This window comes from Anabas testudineus, chromosome 16, assembly GCF_900324465.2.
Source record: "Anabas testudineus chromosome 16, fAnaTes1.2, whole genome shotgun sequence".
Taxonomy (NCBI): domain Eukaryota; kingdom Metazoa; phylum Chordata; class Actinopteri; order Anabantiformes; family Anabantidae; genus Anabas; species Anabas testudineus.
This window is the reverse complement of record NC_046625.1, coordinates 5,795,791-5,817,184: the sequence shown is the minus strand read 5'-3', so window position 1 is coordinate 5,817,184 and position 21,394 is coordinate 5,795,791. Positions and strand designations below refer to the sequence as shown.

The following is a 21,394-nucleotide window of genomic DNA, read 5'->3' as shown; positions in this document are numbered from 1 at the left end:
TTTTTTAAAACTTTATTTATGTTTGCATGGAACTGAAGACAGATGAATTTGCTTGAGGTGTGAAGATGTTTAAAACAAAAACAAAAAGAAAGCAAGCAAACTACATCATTGCAGAAAAACCTACTGTCATGAAGTAACAGTGCTCATTTGCAGAGGGATTGCAAACCCTGATCTGAATTATTGTGTCAATTATACAGTATAGGAAAAAAAATCTCCATAATGATAATTATGATCACCACAAAGTATAGGACATAGAAATGTTTCTTCACAACACACTGGGACAAAAGATTAGGTAAGACATATTTGATATTTCTACTTTGTTTCCATAAAATTAAACAAAAGATAAAACCCTGCATGAGGCTTTATGTCATATATCTGGCACCATTCACCACTAAGTCAGTAGAACAATGTCTTAACAAAAGGCTAATAAGAATGAACATCATGCAGCAAGTCGTCTGTCCCAACTTTAAACGTGATCTATGCTACTGTCCTTTTCCTTTTGTCAGTTACCACAGTCAGAGACTTTTGTTGCATCTGTAAAACCAATTAGAAACAGCTCACAGACAGATGCTGCTGCTGCTGCTGCTGCTGCTGCCTTGATTAACTTAATCTATCATTTCAAATGAGGCAGCCTCAGTATGATGTTGTTTCATAACATACATTTATAAAGCCTACTCTAATTGAAGCATGTGTATCAAAAGTAATTTCCGTCTTCATGAAGAGATGATTATACATCTCCCACTAGACTTTACTTTCCACTTGAGCCTTTTATCAAAACGAGTACATACAAATGTAATGTCTGTCTAGGAAGGAAAAAAGTCAGTGAACAGTTTAGCTGTTCCCCATTTTTCAGAAAGCATTTCCTGTAAATGTAATGACACAGACGTCTATGACAGTATGTTCTTCAGTTAAGGCTGCAGAGTGTCTTGGGGCTTTATAGTTACTAAGCACTTTTAGAGAAACAGAATCTGTGGCAGAATGAAAGCAGAAGAATGACAGTGATAGCTTCCTTATATGGTTTAGACTCTCACATAATCAAATGAGGAACTCCACTGACTTATGTCAAAATTTGCACTAGTGTTCCGCCTGCAAAAACAGATATGTAATGCCCTTTGAACCTTCAGTTTGTATTTATATAATCTGAGAGAAATAGCTCCTTATGATTTTATCAGGGTTTATTTCGACCTGAACCTGGAGGGTACAGTATTAAAAGAGAAAGCAGCGTTAGAAACTAGGTGCACAGTGGTTGAAAGTCGGAGGCATTTACCAGGTAGGGATTGCCCAACTTGAGATGCCACAGGTTGCATTATGAGTAACATAGGACCCAGTTTATTGGCACCTGTCTCATGCTAGGTCTCCTTCAGGCTTATACTCATTGATGGAGAGCTGCTTTAATGGTAAATAGGAAAAACCTTGACTAAAAAGGTTAGAGGTCAAGCACTGTTTTCTAAGCTTGTGTTAAGACAATGTTCAGCGTTGAATGATGTGTGACAACATGTTTTAGTTTGCCACACTGTCTCTATTTTAGTTTAATACTCACAGTAAATGTGTGCCTGCTGGCAAAACACTCATGCAGGGTATTTACTGTACATAGTGGCTTTCCTTTTCTTATCCATATATATATCTTATTAATATATATTATTGACAACATTGTTATCACGTTAAATTATTAGTGAATTTTGATATTATATCAAAGGCTCATCAAATGTTTTTGAAAAGCACAACCAGCTGGCTAGTCAGCATCACACAACATTTTGTGATTCAAACATCTGATGCAACCTTGCAAGAAAAAAATGCATCAACTTCTTAAGTTCAGCGATGCTCAAACTTCCCCAGAGATCGGTGTCCTTTGATCTTTTCAGCACAATATGAATACACACACACACCCACCCATACACACACACACACACACACACAAATACATACATTGTCTAAACAAGATAACACTTTGGCTGCTCATACATGAGCGCGAGTATGTTGTGCTCTGATCAGCAGAGAGCTAGTCCCTATGCCGAAGGGAGAAGAAGTAGAAGCTAGACGGACATGTTGCATTGGCTGTGAAGCAGAACAACTTCCAAATAGTCACAACATGTACTACAAATAAAAAACTGGATAAATGTTGACATATTTTAGGGGAGAACAATACATCACTTAAATTTACAAAATGTCTTGGAAACCCCTTTAGATTACAGCCTGTGACTTATTGTGTAGTTTAACTGAATTAGAGGATATACAACACTGTATCTGTACAGTATATACAAATACATACTTGTAGGTACTTGGTAACAAGAAGAAATAAAGAGATAACAAGCTGCATTTGTAATGTTACCTTTGCATTTTCTTTCCTGGGTTTGAACGTCCTGCATAGAGGTGACAAGGTAACTTTGTTTTCCACTGCAGTGCCATTGAAGGGTATATGTGTGTTTGTGTGTCTATTTTAAATAATATTTCTAAAATATAGTTAATCAGTCAATTGAAAGCAACGTATGTCCTTACCTACATTTTGCATTTTGCATGTAGATACTGACATTTAACCGTGGCTGCTAATGTACCTTAGCTGAAGAGTCCATTGTGGAAATGGTCAAGAACCTTTTCCAGCCCTAAATTAAGAAAGGTGGTTTTGCAGTTGATTTAGCTGTGTTAAAGTGGTGTTAAATGTCTAATTAATGAAGACAAAGTGACATCTGTGTTGTTGCTATGGTACAGCACCATTGACGTTCCTCCATCACGCAACCCTAAGGTTTACGAACGTTTCCATGTTGGTAAGTAGCGTAGCCCACATAGATCCACTTTTTCTTTCAATAATAGAATATGCACCCCATAGTTCTGGCTAGCATTATACACATACCACATATTACACAACATACACTGATTAAAATATACCTACACTGTTAGTCGTCACTAAATTACCTCTTGTCTTTCATCTTGTTACCATATACCTACAACTATGTATCTGTACACACTGGTACAACAGGTACAGCATTGTTACAAAAATGATCCTGTAAATTTGGTTTAACTACAAGTTGTATAATCTAAAGTGTTACGAACTTCTTCAGTTAAGTGATGTCGAAAGTGATGGTGCCATTTGTTTCATTTATTTGGAGGGCTACTTAGTCACAGCACACATTATATACAGTTATACTGAAAACAAGATTCTGAGACGCGTTTTCATCTCCCGTCTCTGCCAGTTATCTTCCTGGGAATTTAATTTACCAAAGTAAAGAGAAAAGAGGGTCTGCTCTCCATTCGCAGACACACAAAGAAAGATAACAGAACAAAAAGCACGGTTACTCCTTGCCCTGATGCATCGACTGGCAGCAGACACAATGACAGTTACAAGAGACAGGTTCAGCTCAAAAGGTCAGACAGAGGCAAGCAGATGTCTGTCTTTGACAACAACAGAAAGCATCACGATGAGCAGCATGAAAAAGGCAACAAAAACATGGTTGCAGGTTAACATTGTATGTTGTAGAGCCCATGTATTACAAACTGAGGCTAAAAATGTAAATCATTTTTTGTACATTGTCCAGAGGGTCGTGGTCTGACCTGAAAAAGTACAAGGCATATGAAGGGCCGTCCGATGGAGGAGGGGCAGCTTCAGAGGGGAGTACTGGCATCAAGTAGGACATTATAAATGACAAACATGAGAAAGAAGGAGTGAAGATGAAGAGTGAGATCCAGTAGAAGAGGGGCAGTTATTGTACAGTTTATGGGGAAGAGGATGTGTGTGATACGGGGCTGCCACTGCGTCTCGCATAGCCGAGGGATCAGGGAAGGATTGCGATTCATTTGGCTTTGATTTCCGAGTAGTTGCTGCCATCATCCCCCCTCCCTGAGGCCCCCTCCCTGGACCTGGCCCCAATAAACTCCAGAGCAGCATAATTCAACTCTTGCCTCTCCTGTCCTGCCATAGAGCCCACAGGTTGATAATCCCCGTCTTCTCCCTGCAGACAGAAGAACCGATCAGTGGCACAAATCCCTGGCAAGGTGCCGGTGACATCCACAGATGACAGACGAGCGCGACAGACACCATAAAGAAAGGATGTTAGTGATTACTGGTCGACGTACTGACAAGGAGACTGAGATGTTTCCTGTTAGTTTGGCAGTTTGTGTTAGCAATGAGGCAGCTATGCAGAAGGCGGTTCGGAAACAAACAGCAGTGTACAGAACACAGAAGCTGAAATGCGAGGAGATGCATCTGTCACTGAAGCTTGTGCTTTTAATTTAATGGCTTTTTCTTTTTTCTTTTAGGAACCTTACCGTAGTCTCCTCTAGAATGGAGTTAAACTTTGAGCCCAACAGCTCTGTCTTAAGCTGTGCAAGAGTTAGGGGAGAGAAAAACAGACAGAAAAATGCAGAGAAGCGATGAAAGCAAGAGAAAACAGTGTTTGGAAAGGTCATGGTTGGAGCTACTAGAATACTAGTGGGAGAGATTGTTTCTGTGACCTCGTTTTCAGAGGTCAAAATGGGGTCTCATAATTTACATCTTGTTTACATTACACAAAACTGTAACCCCAAACAATGTGAGAATGGTGATCCAACCCATCCTCCATCATCATCATAATCATTGACATCAGCACGTCTCACCACTTTCTTCCTCAGATTTTGTTTGTCCTTCTTGACTGCGCTGTAGTACAAAGCTGGGTTCTCCAGGACCACGTCCTGCCTAGGGTTGCCATTCTCTCTGGGGGACGGAGTCACATAATCAGACTCGGTCTCGACTGCCACTAACGCAGGGCGACACGCCAAGCCTGGGCATCCATTTTAAAACAACAAGCTCTGTGAGGTTATGCTGGAGGCCAACTGTGGCTGTGAGTGACGTGGTTATTCAATGGGTTTAGTTGCTGAGCTGACACCCACTTCAGGGGTGATTTGCCAAAGAAAGCTTGCAAATTTGGGGGTCCAAATATGCCTTGAGTCTAGAATAAAGCACCTTGGTTAAGGGGGCTACCTGGGTTGTATTTAGCATAGCAGGTCAAGGATACAGAAGCAGGGTCAGAGCAGGGAATAGAGCCTGCAAAATATAAGGTTAGTCCAGCTTGCTAACCCACTCCACAAGGCAGCCAGTGTAGATCTCGAAGGATTTCAACAGGGAATTGTTGTTGCAAATAAACTGAAATTGCTCTGGAGAAATTATTCTCATGTCCACATCAATCCCACATTCACTCATACTGAAAGTGCACCAATGTTTTAGAATGGATGACAAGGCTTAAGTGTTTCCTCAGCTTTCAGAAAATGCTCAGTGAGGAAAATGACTACTTCTGCCTTGCATTGACCTGTCCATTAGTTCCACATGTATACTCACTTCTTGTTATTGTGGCCAACATATCTCACTGCTGCAATGATGAAGGCTATGACCGCCACTCCTCCGATGGTGCCAACTATAACTGCCATCATGTACTTTTCTGAAAATAAAGATGATCAAAATTAAAAATGGGGTCATGCAACTTAATTATTGATGTAAAGTTTGAACTACACATTGAAAACGAGCACACAATGATGTTATATATTGTAAATATATATGGTTATAAGATGTACATGCAACATTACATCAAGGTAAAAAAAAACTGTTTAATAATGAGGAGAAAAAAATTTCTAACTTTGAACAATTAAAATACATCTTAAATCTTTGTTGACTAAATTACAGCATGGCTGCATTGGTTTATTGAAGTAAATTATTTGCACAGGCAAAAAAAAAAAAAAAAAAGATAACACATGGGGATGAGGGAAAACTGAAAGTCTTTTTCCAGTATTGTTCTCTAAATATACAAACCTCCAATACTGTATTATTAACAGCATGCCACTCTGTCTACTTCAGATGTAAATATATAGCTGTTCACTTCCCTAAATTACTTAAATAGGTCCACTGCAGACAACATGCATTTATTGGGGACTATTTTCTGCTATGTATTAATACAATATAGAGTGATTCGCGTGCAGATGCATGGACGTTGGACAACAATGTAACACTGACATGGAGGAATTCATAGTTTTGGCCACACAGATATGATCAGTCAGAAAAACTGATTCATTGTTAGTTTCAGTCTTTTTGTACAAAGAGCAGAGGTCTACTCACTCTCCTGCTGTAGTTCCAGAAGTACACTCTCTCTTCCGTACATGTTGGAGATGCTGCAGTGCACGTTGACAGCAGGGCCGCCGTTTTCAACCCGCTCGCCTTTCTCACGTAGCTTGATCATGCCTGTGGAGGTGTGTCCATCTGTGTGCGTGTAGAAGTTGTACCGGCCATCCGTTTCATTGATGGTGATGTTCAGGTCAGGCAGGTAGAACTCGATGGTGGGTTCAGGGTTTCCTGTGGCCATGCAGACACACTGGACACCCTCCCTCACCACTGTGCACTTTGACTCCTCCAGAAGCACTGGGGCATCTATTGGAGGCGGTGAAGGGTTACAATTAGAGCAGTGGAAAATGTAACACCAACTATTATTGGATTATTGGATCTGGATAGGCACTGGGGTTCATACTTTACATAACAGTTGTCAGAGAAATAACATGCATAAAATGAAAACTCATAAAACTCAGTTTACCCATTGGAAATAATGAAGATCATCCTATTAGAGATGTTCAAACCTGCATCTCTTAAGTGTCCTACTTTTTTAAAGTAATGTTGGGTGAAATACAGAACAGTGATTCACCCACACTCGACAGTGATGTTGAGGGAGCTGCTGGCTCTGCCGTGTTCATTCTCAGCCAGGCAGCGGTACTGTCCGTCTCCCTGAGGTGTGATCTCAGTGATCTCCAGCACTGAGAGCTCGTCAGCAGTGATAGTCCCTACAAGCTCCCCATCTTTCAGCCAGGTGAGGGTCGGGGCTGGGCTGCCCTGGGTGCTGCAGTGCAGGGACAGAGAAGTGCCTTCTAGTACCGTCATGGAGTCATTTACCTGGGGCTCACGTGGAGGATCTGCAACAGAGAAAGTGAGCTTTTTTTTCTTTGTAATTCACATGTGAATGTCTCTTTATGGTTTATAAACAGTGCCTTTAATTGATAGACACAACATTTTGTTAAATCATTAATCACCGTTTTTGGGGTTAGCAGAAAAAAAGCTATGAACCCAGCACTGACAATGTCTTTTGAGCTAATATGGCAAACTTGTTAACAAACAGCTTATCTGCACATTCAGCTGGTATAGTACAACATTATCATTCATTTGAAGTCAAGCTAAATAATCCTTTATGTTCACCAGCTAGCTTTATTAATGAAAACATCTGCATGATGTGAGCCGGACAAATAAAGGACATGAAACTCATTAAAACTAAACAAACATTTGTATAAAACTGGGACACAGCTCTGGTGATTGCCTCGTATACTTCTTTATTGTTCTGCTGAAGGGTTATTAGTTAAGGCACTCTGATTTTGAAACACAAACTAATAAAATATATAAAAAGCAAAGCCAAGACATGATTTAATTCCCCACTATGTACTAACTGTACACTACTATGTCTCAGAGACTTACATTTCACAGCCAGGTACAGTGAAGTGTTCATGGTTCCATAACCATTATCCCCGACACAGGTGTAGATGCCCTCCTGAGCAGGCGTCACATCATCCAGAGAGAGCGAGATGTTGGATGCTGTGTCCCACATAAGCTCCTGGTCTCCAAACATCCAGGAGATCTTGGAAGGAGGGTTACTGTCCACCTCACAGTGCAACATGACAGAGCTGCCCTCCATCACCTCTGAGGACACGTTCACCCACACGGATCGTGGAGCATCTGTTAGGAAGTGAAAATTAATACACAAGCTCTCAGGTAACCACTGAACATTATCAGCAAACTCAGACTTAAAGTTTTTGTTTAATCCTGAACTTCCTTATATTCTTGAGTTTTACTGATTATGGGAATATCATTAGTATTTAGGACTTTAGGACCTTTAAACTGCAAGTGGAAAAGCAGTATGAATTTTCTTATTTGTCTTACATTTTACGTCTAGAGAGATTAATCTCTCGTAGACCAGTGTGGTGTTGGGGTAGTAGACCCTGCAGCCCAGGAGCTGTCCGTTGTGCATAGGTCTGGGTGTGAAGGTCAGTGTACTGGAGAGTACTGCTGTGTTGCTCTCCTCCAGGTAGTCAGATGAGAACTCTGGATCAGGCAGGTAGTCTGTGTACATCCACTGAATCTCTGGAGTCATGTCGGGGCAGTTGTCAGGAGCATAACATGTCAATTCAAGACTATCATCACTGACAATCTCCTCAGGGACATCAATGTTTGGTTGATCTGGTGAAGAAAATAAACACAATTGTATTATTTCCTGAATTATAATTTATTTGTAAAGTAGCAATTTATTTTTATGCTGAGATTCAGTTAATCAGACTAGAACAAAGATTAGTAATTGTGTTCTATTCAATGAAATGCGTCAGAAACATTAAAATACAAAATAAAAAGACAATAGCATAAAATAACAAATGATGGAAATGACAAAGAATGAAAACAAAAGAATGCAAAAGCAAGGTCACTTCCATTTAACATTATAATACAGTGGCTGCTTGACAGTGCTTAACATGAATTGATGATTGTGTTCTTCTGAATCCTGGTCATTAATTATATAAGATGTTAAAGCTGAAAAATGAATAAAAACACAGTAACTGCTGCTTACTTGGCCTTTTGTGAATGTATATTCCTCTCTAGTCGTTGACTTACCGAGAACTTTGAGCTCAGCAAAGTCTGGGAATGTGTACATGTTGGCTCCACCGAGGTCTGCGCGAAAGTAGTATCTCCCTGAGTGCTCTGTGCCGATGTTGTTGATGAGCAGAGTGCAGTTCCTCTGGTGCAGGTCACCCAGCAGCTTGGTGCGGCCCTTGTAACTCTCATGCACGATGTCTGTGCGTGATTTGAAGACTACCGGAGGGAAAAGTTGAGGGTAGGGTTGGCCAAAATACCAGATGCCGTGAATGCCACGGTACGGCCTGATTCCAGACGGATACATAAAGGTGCACGGGATGACCACGCAGGAGTTTGTCATGGCTGAGATGTCCCGAGGTACCCAAACATTCCACTGGCAAGTGGCATCTGAATAGCAGAGACAGATGTTGAGTGAACTATGATACATGAGCACTGCATGTGTGCTGATAAGTGCAAGGTATTGTAGAGGAATATCATCATACAAGGAAGGGAATAAGAAATGTATTACCATTGATGATCAACAGCAGTGGTAAGAGCAACTCTAAACACCACATGGTCCCTTCTCAACTCTTGACCACAGACCTCTGGAACATATAACAGCCTGTCAGTTGCAGCGAATGCATCATCAAGAGAAAAAAGAAAAATCAGATGTCTTGTTTACAGCACTGAGACTGCTGCATGAGTCATCTAGCTCTTAGAATTACAGAAATATTTTTAATGTTTTTGAGATTCTGAGTGCACACAATTTATGCACATAACACTGTGAAGTACTTCAGGTAAAATGTTTCACCAAAGCCTATTCCATTTTTCTACACAATGCATTTTATATATATTTAAAATAAAACACCTGAGCACAAACAAATCTTTAAACTTTAAAGTGATGCATTTGTGTGTTTAAATAAAGTGATGTTGCAGAATCTTCACTGCCCATAGAGTGAAAAAGATTTCCCCTCAACAAAAGTCATAAAATGTCAATCACCTGTTTTTTCTGTTATTGCTATTGTACAACAGTGATGTTTTATTGAGCGTTCATCTGCAAAATTAAGAGTTTGCATTGCTAACAAGCAATTCTAATTAGTTTTTTCTATCTTATCACAGATCTCTTTTTTCCAGCATTCATCTTTGCACAGTGGTTAATTTCATGCCCCAGCAGCATACCACAGCAGCACCACCACTGTTAATCAAAAACATATTTATCTACAAAAACACCACAATGTTTACTCCCAGATAACCTCCCAACTTTCTTATATTAGGAACAGAAAAAAGAATATTGTGCTGGAAAGAAACAACTAACCTAACCCTAACTGTATGGTATGGTAACAACATGCCAAGTATAGTGAATTTGGTCCAAGTGAAAGAAATTAAAGCCATATTTGTCTTAAATAAGATGTAAAGTATGATTAAAATATGATTCACAGCAGAGATGTGCACAGTTCCTTTGGGGAAGAGGCTTAATTTGTGATTTATTCAATATTAAACATTGAAACACATCTACATTTAATCCAATATGTGTATCCCAGAGAATTTACACATCAGTAAAGGGCTAAAATAGTATGATTCACCTTGAAATGTTGATGGGTAGAAACAACTCTGCAGAACACCTCGTCAGCAGCTCCACTAGAGGGTGCTCATTCACACCCAGTCAGCTTGACAACCTTCTTCTCTGAAAAAAACAAACACAACTAGTGACATCAGCATCATCAGGCAGTGACATCACTCACAATCCCCCCACTCATGCACAGAAACATAGTAAGTTACACAAAGTCATCGTCAGTCAGCACCTGTTTGCCCCCCCCCCTCTCCAGTAGAGTAACTCGTTATGGCTGTGATACGTAATCGCAGTTCCAGTGAATGACTCTTGCTGTGACACAAAGCTGTAGTCCTGTCACCACACATCGTATTATCATTAGATTACCAATACGATCTGGATGTACTGTATGTAAACAGATGCTACTGCATAATCCATTCATTAAGAAAATAAACAAAATGGCACCACAGAGGGACTTTAACCATTCAGTCAGAATGTCTTCCCAGTAATCCTGCTACAGGAAGATTAAGATTCAAGATTCAGGAATGAGTTCTTAGATTAGTCCATCACCATGTAGCTTTGTTCAAAGAGAAGTCTTACATGCAAAATAATGTGTTTTTGATGTTGTTTATGTGTTTTATATCTATGTCTAGTAACCAAAATATCACTAATACCCAGCAATAATCTATGTATATTAGTTATTTTATATATAGACCACAGCTTCTTCGTCTTTCCATGGACACAAGGAATAAATGTAATGGATCTGGGTAACATTTGCGAGGGATTGGCCTGCAGGAGTATGTTCTGTCACTGCAAGAAGAGCATAGTAGGAGTTAATTCTCTTGTGTTATTAGATCTTAAATCTAAATCTAGAAATACTGACATGATAATGTGACATGGTGATCTTGAACTGTTGCACTAATGTTTCAGTCCAACAGTCCAGAGTTCGTCTCTAAGCTGCTGACTGATAGCTTAGGAGCTTTCCTGCTTTCCAAGAAGATTTTGCCTCAATACAAAATATATCAACATTTAAAAATAAGCAAGATTATCTCTGCCAATGTTAATTGGCACATGTAAAACAGTAGCATTAATTACATGACCAGTCTAATTAAATTGTATACTAATATCATGATGACTGTTACTTTGGATGTAAAATTAATTTATGCAGAAGTAGAAGCAGAAGATTTAGCCTCATGCTGCAGCAGCCGGGGTGTGCAGATGGCAGGCCTAAGAGTGGATTGTGTTATAGAGCTTCGTGATTAACACATCCCAACATCCCCCGGATAATCCATGACCAATATTAGCCTTGTTGATGGAGAGAGGTAAAAAAAAAAAAAAAAGAAAGAAATCTGTTGGTGGTTTGACAAGCGGTCATCATGCTGCTCATCATAAAGTCATGTTATTTATATTTTAAGCTCACTTGTCTCAGAGCTGTCTTACACTTTCTGTTTTGCCACCCATTTTAAAAACAGCAAGTAGTAGATGCAGACATAAGATGGGACCACAAATCTTTTGGCAAACAGAAGATAATTAAAGATAAATTGCAAATATAACAGTTCTGGCCAGCTGGTAAATGCGTGTCCAATACCGTCTTTATATATGGTCTGGAAGGGGTCAGGTCTTGAGATGTCTTGGCCCATGATACCACACTGTCGATAATGACAATACTAACTTTTTTTTACTCCAGTATTGCGTCAAGCTGCACCATCTGCGCTGCAACAAAAGGCCAAGAACCGAGCAAGTGTGTCCAGGCAGAGAGGCAGTGCATCAGCAATGGCCGAAGAGAATGGGGCAGAGCAGCCAGGCAGGGCCGCTGACACCATCCGCGACCCCATCAACAACAGCCTCATTGATGGGGCAGACAAACGGCTGGCACAGAGCACAGAGCATACGTGTGCACAATTACACACACAAAACACTTGCCTCATACCAGCCTCAGCACCAGTCTCCTGATCCCTCTAAGTCCTGACTTCTTTTCCAGTTGTTTTTGTCCTCCCTGAGTTGTTCCTCTTGCTCTGAATCCTAGGTTATGTGGGAAAGTACAGAAAAGGAAGATAAAGAAAGATTAGAGGTGATTAGAGGAAGGGGAGGAGAGGAAGTATGGGCAGCCGTAAATATGTGTTCAGGCATTTCTCGGGTCATTCTTTGGCCCACTCAGCATTCCTAGCCTCTGTTCACCATTTCATTGAGTTGCCACGTTTCTCTAAACTGTGAACTCTTGCTCGTGCATCCCTGTGAGGTCCAAGCAAAATATGTTGAAATTAACGGAACTTTTTGGCTGTTTGGCGAAGGAACGATGACTCAGTATCACTTTGAGTGAGGCTGTGTTAGAGCAACATACGGACAGTAGGAGGAACATAGAACTTGTGACATGAATATGTTTATGTAAATGACAGATTTACATTGCTTTGATACAGTTTTGATGTTGGAAAGATTCATTTGTTTTAAATCCTGACCAACAAGAGCTTAAATACCCTTCATTAGACTCAAGGAAGTGTTTGTATCTGATGCCATGGCGGAAAAATTTGAATTTCAGAAATGTGAAAAAAAGGCTTCGGGGCATGATCATTGATCTTATGCAGATGTAATATTTTGCCTGGTGAGGAATGTTTGTAGGCGAGAAGCATGAGCATGGATCCACTCATAGGACCATCTAGTTTACATTTAAACGTAACAAAGACAACTTGTCTGTTCAAGTGGAATTTGTTTTCTACCCTTCATTGTTACATGCAGAGTGAGTCACTGTATCCAAAAGCCGTTAGGCCAACGGCCAAGTGATGGCATCGGCTGAGGCATGGATAACCTCAAGGGAATCCCTCTGGAATCAGTCTAGAGATGAGCTGAAGAGAAGGCTGCATTGACGCCCCCCCACCCCCTTCCTCAGGCGACATAAGGCATGCCAAAAGACTCCTCAGTGTGGGTTTTCAGCTATGCGGCCTTCCTCTGTATCCCCCCTGCGCTGGTTGTAAGCTCAGCCTGCTCCATTGTCCTGCTGGGACTGTAGCCACTGTACACACGGTATATGTGTTTAAACGTGCGAGAAGAGATCCAGTGAGCATCTAAGCAAAATGACATTTTTCCACTTTAAATTGATTCAGTTTCCTTTTTGAAAAGAAAAAGTGACTTTATCAACACTTTCAAAGTAAAACATTTTCAGCAAAAGAAATGACAGTAAAAACTTTTATGATAAATCAGAAAAATAACCCATAAAAGTTGAACTCGGTTCAGAACTGAACGTAATGTTATCTAAATCAGCATCAGCATGTTTTTCTTTTTACTGCCCTGTGCAGATCCTCGTCTTCTAATATCCTAAGTAATCATACAATCACCATCATTACTTATTCCACATCACGCTTCAGGGACACAGATACTATCTGAACAATCAGCTCTGCTAAATCAGGCCACGGCACCTTTTATGAGTCATTTTACATTATTGAAATTGCTCACACAAACCAAAAGGCTCACACGATTGTGCCAAGAAGAACATTTTCATTGTGAATATCGTCTGTGGCTCGTGCACAAGAGCTTTGCCGTGCCTCTTGGATGGGGAGACAAAGAATGGGAACCTTGTCCGCAGAACACTGCCCATTGTGTGAGGAAGAAACTAGAGGAATTTTTCCGGAACAGGCCTGCTCACAGCTTGCACTTTGCTGTTTGCCTATGACGCCCGTTTGTCCACCACAAGCTAAGGCCCCCACTAAAATACTCAGAGGAGCAGATGGTCTTAAAACATGACTGCTCCCCCTCCCACACATGGTGCGTTGAGCTGCGATGAGCCCAGCGCACCACACACACACACACACACACACACTCTAACACACAAGATGCAAACATAAACACGAAGATATGCCAACATCCAGTCACACAGTCTGTCCACAGTACTGCAGCGAGTGCTGGCATAAAAACAACACTGAGACTGGACTTTGAGCTTGCTGCTCGCTCCACTTACAGTTAATACTCTGGAGTGTTTGTAGTAGCTGTTATCTTGTTCATGATGTAAGAAGTATTTTGATATTTTAGGGTTATTTTAACTGTACTTTACATCTGTTTTGTATTTAATATTGCTGATGTGCATTTTTACTATAAGTCTTTGTAGGAGTTTTCTATGTGAAAGGAAATGAAACCACAGAAGAGTATGTTAGCATTTGCAAGTCTGTGGGCGTGTGTCACACCGACTTTGCCAGTTTTCACTTATGCAACATATATTTTAATGTTTTTAAAAAATTTAGTTGACACATAGTAATTTCCTGCTTGGTTAGGCATACAGTCAGCATCTCTAGATAGCAGGTGGAGAGAGATGGCTTGAACAGATATAAACTTTCTTTTCTATTAACCCCAAGACCTCATGCACTGAGCGCGACAGTAGAATGAGCTTCAGATCACCAACATAAGTACATGTAGCTTATTTCCATCTTTGTACCTGGCAAACCTGGTGACTCTGGCAATCCCCAGCCCAGTTGGCAGATGGTGAGCCACAGGCCTCTTCTCTCATTACAGTTCTCTCCCTTCCGTTCTCAACAAAAGGGGGCGACAAACAGAGCCATCACCTGTTCATCCACACAGAGTAATAAAGTGTGGCCCCATTTAAATGTGCCCCAAATCAAGATGGTGAATATAAATCTGTCCTTCTACCACAGGTCTGTCAGGAGTGACATGTGGTTGGATGACACATCTTTGCACTAAAGGTGTGAAGAGAGATTAAAACAAAGGTTCTTTTTAATTACAGATACAAACAAAATAAAATCCCCATATCTCACACTGTTCCTAAACAAAGTCTGGATTTAAAAACTTGGTACACAGGTCCATCGATTCTTACAAAACACATTAACTGGCCTAATGGGGAAGCTATAATTAAAGGTCAAAATCTGAAAAACAAATGTAACATCATTGATTTTCCACCGTGATCTTGTTCAAAATTCACCAGCTGAGACATAATCGGGAATAAACACTACACTGCTCCACTATTACTGGGACTTGTATGAAAAACATGTTTTTCCTTTGCAGTAAAATTTTTTTACTGCAAAACATTTTTCTTATTAAAACTTTCACTTGCACATTCAGGGAACGCTGTGGCCTCTGACAGCATCAATACAAGCAATATATCTTTCACTCAATTAAATAACATAGATCACTGTTAAATGACTTGTAAAATGTTTGTCTGTGTAATCGGAGGCTCTTCTAACTGGCACTGAATCTCTGTTTGGATGTGGTAATACACTCTGGCAATTACAGGAATGGCTCAACGCTAATGGCACAGGCAGCAAAATCTGTCCAGCAATAATTGGCTGGGCTTTTAGCAGCTCCCAATAACATCAAATAACAAGCACACACACATAGAAACCACTCACTCCCTGATTGTGCACCCTTACACATCATCACATATCGCTCACACACACACACACACACACACACACATTCATTACTAACTCAGTCCAACTTGTGACTCATCCAACTGTCAACTGCTTTTTCACTCACTCACCAGCTCGTCTATGAACACCCAGCAAACAACCACAAACTCACCCTGCCTGTAGGTGTTTGAACAAAAATAACAAAGAAAAAAAATGCTTCAAAAGCGAATAGTAATCATTGTTGGCCCTCTAGTTGCTCCCTTTGTTCTCCCTTGTTTTTATCCCTTTGCACCCAATTGACATAAGAAAATAAAAAAAGCAGAAGAAAAACCTGCTGCTCACCTGTGTAGGTGAGTGCGGCCGACCTCCAAGCATCCAAGAGTGTGAGCAGTGCAAGCAGCCTTCCTTCTGACACTCACATGCAAAGCGTCATGCCAGCAGGACCTCTCGCCACTCTCTGTACCAAGCCCCAACGGTGGGGAATAAACTGCCCTCCCCAGTGCCACCACCATCATCACCATCATCACCATCACCCCTCCCATATGAAAATCAGTTCCCTAGTGTGGCAGCATTGTTCGGAGACTTCGCCCTAAGGCCCAGCCATTCATAAATACACACAGGGCCACAAAGGGCCACACTGTTTCCCCTCGCCCCAACAAATATGGGTAAGGCTTTGAGCTCCGAGGCCTTTCTGTCCAACGCGGCCGGCTGGTTTACACTAGATAACTGAGCATATTTGATCTTTTTGGATTGATGGAGTGCACATCCACATTTTGTTGTTGGTTTTAAGGGCAAAGTAAAACAACACAGGAAGTGAGAGTGGAAGGTGGTGATGAGGGTGTGTGGAGGGGTAAGACCAGCACGGTGGAAAGAGAGAAAGATTAAAAGGGTGAAGAGGTTAAAAGCTTCTGTTCGTGTTTTACTTTAATTAGTCAAGAACTGTGTTTTTGCACGTTTTACCACAGTGACCACAAATCCACTGTACAGAGAATAATGAAGTGAATCATGTTTTGAGATGCGTTTTGCCACTTTCCTGCCACTGGATTCCCATCCCCTCCTATCATGACACTAAATCTTCTAGCAGAAACATATTTGCAAAAAAGTGATCCATCATGCCTGATGTCGTAAAGCGATTATAAGTGTAAACTTTTAATTTTAAACTTTTATACCAATATAATTGCATGATGCTTGTTCTCACATGGGATAGCACTGAGGTCATAGTTATGTTGTATGTGTATGTTTTCTGCTGCTGAATTTAATTCAAGTGAATTTAAAGTGTATTAAATTGTAAAGGTGTAACGTCATAAAGTTGCCACTGAGTGTATGAATTGCATTATTTAGCAGTAACAGAAACAGGAAACTATCTTCAGTGTCAAAACGTTTAACAGGTTGATTTTCACAACACTAAAATCACTCAATTTAGGTTTAATTACTCTGATAAATAACCACAACTCAGATGCTGACATAAGCAGTATGTACTCAGAAACAGAAGTACAAACACTCCCATGGTGTATAAATAATGTCATTATCATTGTCCCTGAAGAGGTTTATAACAAGCCATCGTTTCTGATGATCTAGTGAAGTGTGACTCTGACAGACAGTGATAAACATCATGCACCAATTTATTAAGAATCTACTTAAAACATTTACTTTAGTCTAGTTTACTGAAGCCTTAACTACATATTTGAATTTAGTATTGCTGCAGTAGGGCACAGGGCTTTTTTACATTAGTATAAAGCTGGGACTAATACACTGGAACACTTGTACAGTATGACGAACATCTGCACTGCTGCTGTGATTGGAGACGTTGCACACTCCTCCTCGACGTCCTTTGAATAAACCACACAGTGAACTGAGGTCACACTGGAGCTATGTTTGGACATCGTTTTGTTCCTCTTTTCCATTTTCCTGCCTCCTCAAAGCTCTTCTCCTTCTCATTTAAAGGAAATATGGTTAGCGTAATTTTATATTTTTGTACTACTACTGATGTGGTTTGACTAAAATTACAACTTCACCACATTGTCACTTGTCGTTTGAGGCATTTGGATAATAAATTGGGAAATGTGCCTGTTGTAGCCGACCTGCCAACTCATCCTTCCTACTACCAACACCATTAATAAAAACACAACACTAAAATTGGCACTAATAAGTGTTAACACTATCTTATGGTGGCCCTATCATGAAACCCCAATGCTTGTTAACACACCTCCTCCCTCCTCTTGACACAGTAGCCATTGTCTCCTGAGGCCCTCTGGGGCAGAACAGCTCAGCTCGAGCCTGACACGGCACAACACTGGGAAGTCGATGTGCACAGATAATTGTCTTTTAATCACAACAATCCTCTTTTCTCTTCCCTCGCTCATTTGTCTCTGTCTCTTGTTCGACCTTTCTCTTACAGTCGTAACTCAAGTTCAACCAGCCACACTAAGTTGGTGAGCTATGGATTTCATGATGGGAACAGGGTTGAACCCAACAATCATGGGTGCATACTGGAGGTGACTTTGGGGAAAACGAATGATAACTGGTTCATTTCTCTTTGCTAGTCACATGGCATGAGAGGTCAGTAATGCAAAGTGATTTTTATATGAGAAACAGTGGTTCTCATCCTGTCTCCAACCAACTATCAGTTAGGTTGAACTCCTGTGTTTGTATTAATTTGAGATTAGTTGCCTAATGAACCTACTAATAAACCCAGTTCAATATTTTAAAGACCAAACACACAGCATCATGTTTTTACAGTATCATGGTGTAGATGTGGAGGGGTGTGTGGGTGGGTGTGGGGGTAGTTGGGATTGTGCTGGACAGAGACGAGTTACAGAACAACACACTGAGAATGGATCCATTGTCCCTCTGTTCACTTTACTGGACAGCAGCAATGCACGGCTGCCATTTGCAAACAGTTTGAGAAACTTATCAGGTGTTTATTTAAATCCAGATTATCCTGATCTAGAAGAACTTAGCCTTGAAAACATTTACTGGACGTGCTAATGGAAAATCATATATCAATGTCCAATTTTATGTTTGACCCTATTCAATGCTTTCTATCCACAGATCGGACATGCTGTATCCCTGTGTCACATGGGACCTTTATTCCCACAGGTGCAACTAATCTCACATTTGTCCTACTTGGCCCGAGTTCCCATATTGAGCTCCAACTGTCGTTGTGTAGCTTGGATTTGAAGTGTGTTTAATATCGAGGCCATTTTTTGTGTTGTTGCATGACTCATTAGGAGATGAGACTGTTTTTCTAAATGTTTTCTATTCTACAGACAGAGATAACTTTCTCTCCAACCCACTGTTTGATTGCTGCCCCTCAAGCATCTCCCTCTCTTCCCAACCAGGCTCCTTGAGTTGGACCATAAGCCACCCTATGACCTCCCTCTGGTCCCTGGTTTTTGATGCTTCAGTCCAGATGTTGAGCCCTGGATCTTCATCACCACCCTTGTGTTCACAATGTCCTGATAGTGCTGTATCTGTCTGTCTATCTTCCGCATGATGGCCCATAGTGCAAATCTGTTATGCTGCTTTAATCTCTCTGTTGGCTGTAGTGGCAGAGGGTCCCCCCTTGTGTTTTTAGTTTTTCTATTTGGGGTGGAGGTGATGAGTTCAGAGGGTGCCATATGCTGGACATATGGTAAAGACCTGCATTGTAATACTGAGCTATAAAAATAAAACGTTTTTGTCAGCATTTGTCTAAATGGTCGGAAAACAGTGCATGAAAAAGCCAATTAGCACAAAAAATAACACTTAATGTGGCTGTGATGGAAAATAAAAACCTTTCAAACCTTCATGTTAGGTGATGATGAGAATGACTGAAATAAAAATAAACCCTTTTTCCTAATAAATGAATATTCAGAATGCATATTAAACAGAACAGATCAACCAATACCACATACCAAGACTGTAATAATACAGAGCACACTGCTGCCACTTTAGTGTTACCAATAAATTATCACAATTGTCCACTCACTGCCATTCTGCTGCAAAAAATGATTTTAATATGAGAAATTTAACCCAGAAAAGAAAAAACCTAAGAAAAGGAATGATGCAGGTTGAGGATCTGCTCTTTAGTAAATCTAAAAGTAACATTAACTGTAGATCAGAAAACAGCAGAGCTCTTACCTTATCAGCTGATCAAAAGCCAGTGAGGAGCTCAGAGAGTCGCCTTCTCTCCTTCAGCATTTGCTTTCTCTCCTGCTCACCCTCCTCTCTCCTCTTCCTCCCTCCCTCTGCAGATCGGGTCTTTGGCATACAGAACCTGTGATGTGGGGGGAGCCTACCCTTTCAGTTTGGAGGTTTTAGATACATATTTCTTAAAGAAATGGTTACTGATGTTTGAACACATTTTGAATTGTATTTTGCAGTTTTTCCATTTTTCTATAAACGATATTATCAAACCGCTTGAACAAACAGAGGCAGTTTCTGACATTTGGCAACAGGGAGACTGTACGAAAAACATCACTTGACACAGACAATCACACAAAATCTAACCAAAGCATCAATTTAACCAGATTATTAAAGCCATTTTATTTTTAAGTAAGTGTTTCTCACTTTTTCCATTGATTTGTCCTCCAAATATTGCCTGTATCAAAAGGTTAGCAACTACTTTGAGTGAATGTTGTCAATTCCATGTTGAATGGTGGCAATGGGTGTGATAAACTGCATCTATACTTTTAAATGCAAGTGACACAGCAGCTGCATATTCTGAACTTTACAATCTACAAATAACCTGAATTTTCACTGGTAACACCAGGCAGAATACATCATTGTAAGGCTGTGGAGGTCAGGCTGCAGGACGGGGGTATGTAGTGCTCTGATTGGCTACCCCCAGTGCCACCTCCATCAGTCAGATCATGATTGGGTGTTCCTCCACTGGACATCGAGTGAGGCGCCTACATGTGGCCAAGGGGTCCAAACTCTCAAAGTAGTAGTGAGTAAAAAACTAACTTGATTTTTCTCATTCTTTATTTTTTCTGGCTTTTTTGAGCCTCACACTTTTTAGGAAACTTACTTACCAATCTACTAAACTTATTTATTTCATATACATATGCAAAATAAAATCTCACAGAACAAGCGAGCTGTGCTTTTATGATTCCCTAAAAGTAAAAAACATTTTAACTGGTGCATCCACCTAATTTTCAATGAGCCTCTAACATAGTGAACCCTGAACCATGTTTAGAAAGAAACTGTGGTGAATCCAAAAAGCTAATTTTAGCTTTCCCGTCCATGTGACAAAATGTCTCAGGTTGAGCAGGATGTTTATTACAGTTAAGGACATTTCTATTTTTGCAGGAACATTTCACAAAACAGTGCTCTTTTATTCAGGAACACCTTTCTTTAAACTCACATTGAAAAACATTCCCACCTAGAAGCCAATAAGTACAGAACAGTCTAATCTGTCAGGCACTATGACTATTTTCATGACAGCAGATTATTAAAAAATAACCTAAAGTTAAACCTACAGTGATTAATTGAATTCTCAAACTGCCTAAATATTTTGTGACGGTTACACTTTTTTTTTTTTTTCTTACAGCTTCATTACATCAGCAACTGAAATCTTTCCTTATCATAAAAATGTGCCACTTTAAAATGACATTAAAATTGATGTAAATAATAGCTAACTCCACTCCTCTGTGCCTCCACTAGTAGAAAAAAAAAAGAGAAGCAACGCACTGATTCCTGTTTAATTCAAACACTCATGCTATCTAACCTTTTCAGTACTCTAATCTTGAAGGTTTCATTTTGACACAACCTTTCAATGTGACCATTGAATTGATACTGAAAATTCAATTGCTGGCAGAATGATAAGTTTGGTTTCATACGGACTAAACAGAATCCAAACATGGAAACAATTTCAGTTTGTGCATGCAGCAACTGTCACGG

General features: G+C 40.3%; 1 protein-coding gene across 4 annotated transcripts; it reads right to left on the bottom strand.

Annotated features, from left to right (window-relative positions):
- mag (myelin associated glycoprotein) lies at positions 1-15,956 on the bottom strand. Of its 4 annotated transcripts, none has more exons than XM_026373151.1 (12): positions 15,854-15,956; positions 10,198-10,298; positions 9,144-9,236; positions 8,654-9,022; positions 7,934-8,230; positions 7,472-7,729; positions 6,658-6,918; positions 6,077-6,385; positions 5,306-5,405; positions 4,588-4,684; positions 4,261-4,314; positions 1-3,944 (listed from the first exon to the last, which is right to left on the bottom strand). In XM_026373151.1, exons 3-12 carry the CDS (start codon positions 9,187-9,189, stop codon positions 3,786-3,788), a joined length of 1,950 nt encoding a protein of 649 aa, XP_026228936.1. In that variant the 5' UTR covers positions 9,190-9,236; positions 10,198-10,298; positions 15,854-15,956; the 3' UTR covers positions 1-3,785. The 4 variants fall into 4 exon arrangements, with proteins under 4 accessions (XP_026228936.1, XP_026228935.1, XP_026228937.1 ...); XM_026373150.1 differs by having other exon boundaries at positions 9,144-9,219; XM_026373153.1 differs by lacking the exon at positions 4,588-4,684 and having other exon boundaries at positions 3,841-3,944; positions 9,144-9,219.
- Between the last annotated feature and the right edge of the window lie 5,438 nt (positions 15,957-21,394).

Bases quoted from the DNA above. Each gene is read 5' to 3' on its own strand.
- mag (XM_026373151.1), bottom strand. From the start codon at position 9,189: ATGTGGTGTTTAGAGTTGCTCTTACCACTGCTGTTGATCATCAATG. The intron at 4,685-5,305 runs GTGAGTATACAT...TCCGTCCCCCAG, and splicing joins GTTGGCCACAATAACAAGAA to AGAGAATGGCAACCCTAGGC. The intron at 3,945-4,260 runs GTAAGGTTCCTA...TTCTGTCTGCAG, and splicing joins CCATTCTAGAGGAGACTACG to GGAGAAGACGGGGATTATCA.